Source organism: Diadema antillarum, unplaced genomic scaffold (genome assembly GCF_040938485.1).
Source record: "Diadema antillarum isolate AM-2024a unplaced genomic scaffold, OU_Dant_1.0 scf00000077, whole genome shotgun sequence".
In the NCBI taxonomy this organism is placed as follows: Eukaryota; Metazoa; Echinodermata; class Echinoidea; order Diadematoida; family Diadematidae; genus Diadema; species Diadema antillarum.
This window is the reverse complement of record NW_027270966.1, coordinates 545463-555445: the sequence shown is the minus strand read 5'-3', so window position 1 is coordinate 555445 and position 9983 is coordinate 545463. Positions and strand designations below refer to the sequence as shown.

Here is a 9983-nt window from a genome sequence, read left to right as displayed (position 1 = left end):
AACAAACAATTGATTAAAAAAAGAAAAACGTGATATACATTTATGCAAAAATTCGTTCACCAGTCTTAAAAAAAGACACTATTTTGGTGCACACCTATAGTTGATAAAATACGGTGGTTTAGATGAAACTGAAATTTGTCGGTGTAAAGAGTTGCCTTCAGCACAAGGGGAAAAAACAAGAACCCTGAATAAATAAAAACGTGATATGAATGAATGCAAAAGTTTGTTCACCAGTCTCTGGGAAGTTCATTCACCCTATAAACGCTCTCTGTTGAACTTTAAGAGAGATGTAAAAAGAAAACAGTACGCTATGATCTAACCTGCGCCTAGCTCCTCTTCCCTCGCTCACCTGTCATTACAGGAAGTTCATTCACCTTTAGCTTTATGTCTTATCTGAACAGAGATGTAAGAAGAAATTAGTGGGCTATGATCTAATCTGCATGTAACTCCAGGGATGCATGACTCCTCTTTAATCGCTCTTGAGACAAGTATCCTGAGCGATTCAAACTGAAGGAATATTAATGTGTCTGCCAAACGGACTGAAAAAACAAAAAAAAAAAAATCAAGAGGTCTTCTTAAAAAGAAGCCTATATAGCTCGTTCAATATCGCGGGATTCTTCGATAGGAGGTATAGTAAGCGTGCATCATGGAACCCGCAGCTGAACCAAGAAATATGTCGCAGCATCCCAGGCTTCCGAGGGGTTTGTGGAACCGCCTGGCTGTAGCTCTTGGATGCTTCATGACGGCAGTTTTAGCTACAGGAATTCATGGTAAGTAGACCCTTTAGTGTTTGCATCTATCAGAAACCAGTAAAGGAAGCATAAACTGTAGGTTACGTGAAACATTGCAACAACCGGCTTAAAAAAAAAAACTACCAATTTTTGTTGACAATGAAATAAAATGAAATGAAAAAAAAAAACAAGTTCGCAGTAATTGAAAAGTTTATTTCGTATCGACATCTTTTAACGATAAATAGGCTGAAGAAAAAGGGGCTTACTCTGTCTTGTTTAATGGCATGATAAAAGGTGAGGTTGATGAATTGCAACGGCAATGTATAGCTTTTACCTGTTTAGTCTGGCCATTTTTGTCTTAATACCACGTAATATTGATTACTCGACTTAATTCCATTCAGGATGATCTCAAGCAAAGGAGAAAACTATGCGCGTAACATTGTAAATCGGATGAGTGTCCAAGTACATGTATACAACAAATGTAATTACTCTACCTATGAGCTCAGTTATGATCATTATCAAATTAGCCTAGCAACACGTACCACACTTTATCCTGAGTCTCCTGACGTCAGATACTATTCATGTATTCATTTTTGTTTCCAAAAAGTTATTTTTGAAGGTTTTTGTGATCAGATATTAGCAGCTCTCTCTGATAAAACATTTTGTTTGCTTGTGTAATTAGATATCCTAATATTACATAAACATAGAAAAAGAATGTATGTCTCCATGGAGTATGACAGGACAAACGATGTGAGAGATTGTATATACCGCAACATGAATGGCATTATAACGCATCGGGGGACATAGACAATTATTTTTCAATTTACACTAAATGACCACATGACATATCTTCTCCCTCGGTCTCAATGGAACGATACTCTGTGACACTATGTTTGTGCCATGTTTTTGATCTGACAAACGCAAGAGAAAATCACTAATGTAGGCCCTACATCTCAACACCAACTAGACTGGTGTGGCCGAAGCAGTACAACACTAATACTCACTCTGCTTCCTTTCCAAGAATGTGTTGGTTGGTCGGTTGGTTTGTCGGTATTCATATCTACCAAAATGAACTAATCATGGAAGTGATGAATACTGTTGGATAGCCTCGCACGGCAAGTATATCCTAACACGCTGTTTTACAAGTAAGTCCAGTTTACATTGTAAGTAAATTAATTTGTTACACAATATTACACACACAAAAAGCAAAACTACAAAGTAAATCAACACAAAGGAATATCAAAAACAAACAAACAAACATACAATAACCAATTCATATATCATAAGGGTGCTATGCCCAATTTTTATTTTGGAGGCGGTGATCTGTCAGTGTGATGATTATTCTTTTACTGCTCAGAAAAGGAGAAAAGTTTAGCGAAACGGCAATAAAATGCCATTATTATTAACCACGGGCATCTTGGCATTCAAGTTTCGTTATGAAAAACAAAACAAAACAGGAGAAATAGTGAGGAATCACAAAAAATCATCTTTCCAATGAAAACAAGAATATTGTCAAACCTGGCCAAACACAATGTACTGTCTGAGGATGAACTTAAAAAGTGAAATGCCATTCACCGTTTATTTTCATGTTTCTCAAATCAATACAGCGAAATCAGACGAACGAACACAGAACTGAAAGTGTCTTTTTTTTATCGGGCAAGAATTTAAAAAAAAAAGTTATGGAATTGAAAAAGAAAAATCACATTTTTCCCTTATACAGTCCCATTTGTGAATGAGGGATTTATAATCATAATCACGTCCCGGGATCACGTCCCAAATTTCCTCGGGGCTTGTGTAACGTACTTGTATCATAAACATTTTCATTTTAATGTACTATGGTCGAAATTTGAGAAACTACACGCCCTTATCGTTAACTGCAAATGCTCAGTTGCAAAACGCATCTACACTCATTATCATGGATATACTTCATTCCTTATGTCGAAAGTAATGAATGTTGCGAAAATTTGTAAGCAGGTGATGTACATGGCACACCGCGTGTGAGTTGATGACGCCATCGCGTATCTAATTCGTACAATGGCGTATGCAAGACCTAGTGGGACCAATGTAACTGTTAAGTGATGTTTTAAACCATTTTTACCATTTCGTATCCTTTTTTTCTTTTCTTTTTTTGCTTCCATTTTGATGGGACATCTACATTTCTGCCTATTTTGGTTTTAGAGAGGCTTGGCATTCTGTCATCGCAACAGACCGTGACAAAACATGTTGGAAAAAAACTGTGTTATCATTATCATTGACTACTGACCAGTCATCTGTCAATAAGTTACAGCTTTTGCTGACGTGGCTAAGTTGGCACCTCAAGGGGGTGCTGTAGTGTACTTTGATGGGCACTCTACTTTAACTTTACTCGCGCCCGAATACTGAGAATTTCTTTTGCGTGTAAAGTAAGACATCACCCATCTCACCATATCTGGCAAACGTTCTTTTCATTCCCGTCAGGTAGGAAATGCAGTTATATGAAAACACTAACAAAGTAACATCACATTTGTAAATTCAGAGTTAATAATTTGGTGGCTTTATATAGGCCTTTAATCTATCAACGCTTGTGTAAAAAGCCAGCTGTTTCAAGTGTGTCTAAGAACGCCATGAAAGATGATAATTTCTTAACACCGAGTCCTTAGACAGACAATTAGTATGTATACGTTTGTTGAACCTGGCCAGTGGTTTAGACAGTGGGCTGTTGATAGTATCTCGATTCATCAGTGTTTTTAGGGCGCATGGGTAAAAGGCCAACGAACCGTTTTAATGCGATCGTGATACAAAGGTTGGGAAAGCAGGAGTTTCAGCCGCTACAGAGTACATGAGATGGTACGAGCAATAACATCTCACGATAACCTGGTGTCATGAATATGCATTTATGTAAAGTACGTACAGTTGTATAACCTGTTCATCCCCGGTGGGGCAGAGGAAGATTCGAGGCACTTGAGCCTATGGCGCTCGAGGGGAGGAATAAAGTTTTGTTGTTGTTACTTTAAGAAAGTCTGGTGTGGTGGTGATCTGTTTGGTGTCAGTGATGATACGTGTGACGTGTTGTTCAGTTGCCACCATCTTTTCCTCTCCTCAGTAACAACTGGAGGCTTGTCCGGGAAAACCTGTTCAGCCCTCTGTGGGGCAGAGAAAGGTTCTACACTTGGGATTATGGCGCTCGAGGGGGGGGGGGGGAATAGAGTTTTCTTGTTGTTACTTTAAGAAAGCCTAGAATGGTAGTGATCTGTTTGATGTCAGTGATGATACGTGTGACATGCTGAGTTATCATCATCTTTTCCTCTCCTCCGTAATACCGGCTAATAGCATAGCAGTACTATAACAGTTCAACTCAGCTTATTTATCATTTATCATTTCTATTCAAGATGCATTTGTGATGAAGAAAATACACTTTTTTACCTCCAAAATATACAGTTTAAAGCTAAATAAATACTATTTTTTGCAGTTAAGCATTTCAGCTTTGAATGCGAATTATACTTTCGCTTGTTTTCGATCTCTATTCTCTTAGGTTTTTGGTTTTTTTTTCACTCACCGTCTCCTGTTAATATCTTCTTGTTTGTGAGCCTGTCTTTAAATGTGTGGTGTTTCTCTCAGTTCTGCCTCTCATTCTACAACTGGTTTACCTCTGCTGGTTAGATAACGTGTGAATGACAAATTACCTGAATTAACCTCCTCAGTGCAAAGAGATGTGAACGAACTTCTTTGCTTTCGGTTCCCCTTCTCCTCTCTTCCTCCTCCTCTCTCTCCCTCTATCTATCTATTTCTCTCTCTCTCTCTGTCTCTCTGTCTCTCTTAGTATCTAAAAAAAAAGTTTGTTTTGCTTCTTTTCCTGTTCTGCATCATTTCATGTATTGTTATAACAAGTTTTGCCCACTTTTTCAGTGGAGAGGGATTGGCATTTTCCTCCTTGTCTACGTTTAGGCCTATTCACTGAGATTATAAGGCTGATATCATTTTTCTTTCTGGTAATGTTTTGGCTTACCATGTCTCAAGATTTCTTCATAAACCGTAATTACTTTGCTTGTCTTTTGCATGTTACAGGGGACTGGCTGCTTTTCTACGTCCAGTCGAAAAAACTTTGGTGGGGAACAAACAAATTCAGCGACTCTTCCCTTGGCAGATTTTTCCCCGATGAGGATAATAGGACAGCCGGACAGAATTTAGAATTACTTGATAGATATTACATGAAGGTAAGACAATGCTGATTTATGACATGGAGAAGCAGACGAAAAAACGTGATTAGATTAAGGTGAAAATGTGAGAAATAATGGGAGAGAGGGAAAGAGGCGACAAGCCGAAAAAAAACCCCAAAATATAAAAGAACGACATACAAAGGTCAGAGGTCGTTGTCCTACAAAATTAATTGTAATACATGTAAGATTAAAATCAGACCATCAACGTGTACTGTAATTTGGAGAGCTCACAACGTGTTATCACCACAATGCAAATACGTTGGTTTCGCAATATCAGTTTGCTCAACATTATTATTCAACTCGAGTTTGACTCGTTAAATCATCTTTTCTCTTTCTTGTAAAATGTTTATATTAACAGCAACAGAACGCTCTATTGGCAAGATATTGATTTTGTATTTTGTTTTGATGTACTTTGCCTGGATAGTAACTCGCTTGCTAATTTGGCGTTTTTTCGTTCATTTTCACTGTGACGTCTCACAGGGAGTCTTGTTCTACATCATACAAAGTTTGATCGGCGGGTTCGTCATTCTTTACGGAGTTGGCGGTTGGTTAAAGTGGCATTTTTACATCCAAAGACGAGAGAGGGCAGCAGAGTGGAAATGTCAACCGGAACGGTTTCTCACGCCCGAAGACGATCGCTTGGAGTTTCTCCTTGGATCGATGAACATGGCGATTGGCTCCGTTTTATCAGGTTTCCGAATTTACTGATATCAAAATGGATGTATCTAGATGCAATACTTGAACGAGGAATTGAGACATAGGCATGTTGTTCTTGAGAAGAATTGAGAATCATTTGAATATGAAAGACATATGCTCTCATTACGGCGTTGGAAACGTAAACATGGTAAATGTCTGATACGAGCACAAATCTTCACTCCAATGTCCATGAAGCTTTTTTTCAATAAGACCACTTACAAACCAACATTCTTCGATATGTAATATATGTAAAAGCTTTAGTGATGACAGTTCCTTGTAATTATGAATAAAAATTACATTTCTCATCTTGCTTTTTCACAAAACTAGGTATTCTCGTTACGTACATCATGAACGGCGGTCCGAACAAATTCTACTACAATATTTCGGACTACGGCTGGACCTACTTCCTGCTCTCCATACCCGTCAACTACCTCTACAACGAAGCTGCAGCCTACTACGCCCACAAATCGATGCACATCCCGTTCTGGTACAAGCGCTACCACAAACTTCACCATCGTTTCAAGTGCCCCACCCCTTTCGGGGCGGTTGCCATGCATCCCTACGAATTCCTTACACTACAGTTTTTAATGGAGCTGCCGATATTCTTCGTACCAATGCACGCAGGTGATTACCGAACAGTGGCAATGTAGGGTTATTACTCTTCTGTGTAAAACAAACAAACAAACAAAGAAAAACAACTGTGCCAACAACAAACAAATAAACACTAAAAACCTAACCAAAACAACAAAAACAAAATACAACAGGCAAAAACACATACAAAACACTTTCCAGAGCAAATTGCATCCTTTTTTGTTGGCCCTGTAAATGTCTTTAATATCAATATCAAAGTCGTATTGGGATTAGATAACTTACTTAGACGTAGCAACTACTGTTTGAACAATATCAATGGCTTTACCAAGAATACTTTAAGTACAAAGGTTTATTGTCTTTTCCAGTTCATGTCTCGAACAAATATTGCCCTTTGAAACTCATAAAGTGTAAAGGTACTTGATGTCTTTGCTTCCTGCGGAGAAGTACATACAGAGACCATATATTATTCTTTTACACTGTCTTTATGCAATTTACGTACTTAATCTATGTTCATGATAATTATGTCAACGTTTTACTGCCGTGAAGTTCGACATAAGTTTAGTCGGAAAAGCAGGATATCTATTATTATTATTATTATCAGCTGAAACAGTATGGCCCCCTAGAAACTGATTACATAATTTGATATAACACTAAGTTCATTATTTGTATCTTGCTGCGTTAAGTTTTTCACAGCGACGACAGTCTTCAACATAAGAATTTGACCTATATATTTTTCTTGTAAACAATTCGCCGTCTATCGTCATAAATGCTCATGTGCTTGATATTCTAGGTGTATTTATCTTCTGGCTGATCTACGGGTACTACTACAGCATCATGGATCACTCCGGTATCAACCTTGATGCCTTGTGGCCATGGCAACCAGCCGTCATGTTCCATGACGACCATCACAGGTATACCATGTTAAATGAACCAGTATCTACACCACCACACACTGTGAAACAGGTTTTAAAGGGGATGGCTAGTAACTGATCAGTGGGAATCAGTGGGAATGCTGGGGAATGATTGTTGCCATTTTTGTGGGATTAATTCAAGAGTGCATTATATCTATTGATGTGTGAAAATCATTTGTTTCAGAATGGTCTCATATTCAAGTAATGTGCAGTTAAATGGTTCCAGGCTAGCATGCCTGTACAGTGACGGGGCATTAAACTGCACATTACTTGAATATGAGACTGGTCTGAAGCAAATAATTTTCATACAACAATAGATATATAATGTACCCTTAAATGAACCCCACAAGAATTGGAGGAATCATCCCCCAGCACTCCCATTGATTCCCAGTGACCAATTACTAGCCATTTCCTTTAGAGAGAGATTAGGCTTGGGAGCTATACTAGACACGCAGTTAGAGAAAGAAGATTCATCGATACGGACAAGAGAATGAGAAAGAAATCATAAATACACATGCACAAGAAGGAAATTTACGAATTGAAGAGAGGAAGCGATGGGAAATACTTGTAGAGACATTGAATAACAGTCAACAAACATGTAATGATATATAATGAAATGACATTGTGGAGAAGGAATTTGATGTCTACACAAAAAGAGCACTCTTGCATCAGCCCAGGCTTTATACCTGTTTTAAAGAATATGAGAAAAATATGGACATTAAAGTGACGTGCCTGCAAAGTGGAAGAAGAAAAAATTTTTCAGAGGTCTCTTTTACGATTTACAAACAGTCATAGCATGTAATGAAGTGGATAAGACACTTAACAAGAGATCAAGGGATCAAATCCCTTCCGCCAAATACATTCTAGGATAAGATGTTTGACCACTCCTTCTCTCGTAACCAAGGTGTGTTAATGGGTACCTGACAATTCTGGTGTTACCATAATCGCTGAGCCTGTCTTGGATTGTAGTGTTTATACTGACGGGGAAACCCTTGATATTCAGCGGACACGATATCGTTTTGTTTCTGTCATCGAATACTGTTCAGTATCTTTCCCCAAGATCTTTGATGTAATAACACAGTTTTCCTTTAACATTTGTTTATTTTTTTAAAGACTCTTCCACTGCAACTACGGCTTCAACACAACCATGTTTGACAAGCTGCATGGAACACTCATGAGAAAAGACAGACACTATTCAGAGACAATATTCGGCGGGAAGGGCGCCCCCATTAGATCGAAAGAGGTCAAGAAAGGAGAGTAGACAAATTCATGCTTGCACACATTGAGCTCTGGCCCTATGTACGACAAGTAAATCAACGCAACCAATCAGCGGATGTAAATGTAGGCCTACTGGATCTTACCCGATATTTCTTTGATCAGCTGAGACTATTGAAATCTATTAAGACTATTGAATAATTGAAGACTAAGGGCTTGCCCTGGTCAGTCGGGCCACTTGAGCAGGAGTTTTAGGTTGCCATTATGGATCTTCAGGTAGCTCGGAATGGGAACGCACGGAGAAAGTTACTGTGCATAGGCAGCGAATTGCATATAAAGTAATCACACAATGATTACTGTATCAATTAACTCCATCAACACTTCAGAAGAGCTGCTTGAATCTCGATTGTGCACGTCTGTGTTAGAATACGGTACACTCTTACATACCCAAATTCTCGTCACAAAACACACGAATCTCGACACGAGTTTTACTGAAAGATAGTCATGGTTGAATTAAAGCCTGTCGTTTTTGGATAGCATTGAATTTGAAGACGAGAAAAAGGGAAATCAGTGGCTATCTTAATGACGCAAACAGTTGTCCAGTATCTTTGCTTTGCTTTGCAAGATTGTCCCATAATTTTATTTTCATATTCTATACACGTTGACGAAAATCGCTCCTTTCAAGTTTCGAATGCAGACACCGAAATCCCAGCCTATAGTAACACGAATGTCCTTTTTTTTTCTCTTCGTGCAGTTTGACTGCAGAATTCAGAAATCCATTTGAAGTATAATTATTTTAATCGTTACGACTGACAGAAATGGACAAGGTTCAAAGAACTGCGAATCGATCTACTTTTTTTAAACATCAGTCATGGTATGACATATTGTTTGTTATGTTTGTATAACAATAAACAATATAATACTTTACATGTCATAATATCAAGTATATGGGGTAACACTTAGCATCTCTATTGTCATTAACTTAATCCGCGTTCTTACGTCAAACTCGTTTCTACTGTTGTCATAAACCACATATTAATGAAAATCCTCATCGGCACGATTCTAGGCTCGGAAAGAAAGAAATCAACAAAGAGATATAAACAATGTTTTTCCGAGTAAGATTGACAGACTTTAATAGATTAGCTTGATCAAGCAATTATGTTACAGTACATCCATCTACTGTAACATGGCATAATGATTTCTTCGCCATAACTCTCAAATTTATATATATATATATATATATATATATATATATATATATATAATTATATATATATATTTGTCTGAAACATGTCGATGTGTTTGTGTGTGTTCGTGTTTGTTTGTTTATTTGTTTGTTTGTTTTTTGAAATTTGAGCATTATCATGCCATATTAAAAGTTATGAGGCAAGTTGCTCGGGGATAATTTCAGGTCCATAAAAATAACAGATTTCTGAGAATGAGCTCGAAGCTGGGGGATATAGAAATCCGACGAAGGGGCGTGATCATATATTTAAAGGCAGTAACCATTTACGGATTTAGCTCTGAGAAAAAAAAAAGTAGTAGGTCCATCGAGAAGATAATTACATAGTTTGTCTAATGCGGCATGGTGAGGGAAATCTGGCGACACGCGGGGAGCGACGTGTCCTGGTGAGGAAGGGATC

The 9983-nt window shown here is 38.0% G+C and overlaps 1 protein-coding gene across 1 annotated transcript; it reads left to right on the top strand.

The window, feature by feature from the left end:
- Window positions 1-646: 646 nt before the first annotated feature.
- On the top strand, window positions 647-8386 carry LOC139717558 (uncharacterized). Its single transcript, XM_071629066.1, has 6 exons — window positions 647-770; window positions 4776-4924; window positions 5408-5618; window positions 5951-6247; window positions 7005-7125; window positions 8239-8386. Exons 1-6 carry the CDS (start codon window positions 647-649, stop codon window positions 8384-8386), a joined length of 1050 nt encoding a protein of 349 aa, XP_071485167.1.
- The last annotated feature ends 1597 nt before the right edge of the window (window positions 8387-9983 follow it).

What these genes read in the sequence shown, in the direction of transcription:
- LOC139717558 (XM_071629066.1), top strand. Translation starts at nt 647, where the DNA reads ATGGAACCCGCAGCTGAACCAAGAAATATGTCGCAGCATCCCAGGCTT. An exon ending in TTTAGCTACAGGAATTCATG is followed by an intron (nt 771 to 4,775) that starts GTAAGTAGACCC and finishes TGCATGTTACAG; the next exon opens with GGGACTGGCTGCTTTTCTAC. An exon ending in GATTGGCTCCGTTTTATCAG is followed by an intron (nt 5,619 to 5,950) that starts GTTTCCGAATTT and finishes TCACAAAACTAG; the next exon opens with GTATTCTCGTTACGTACATC.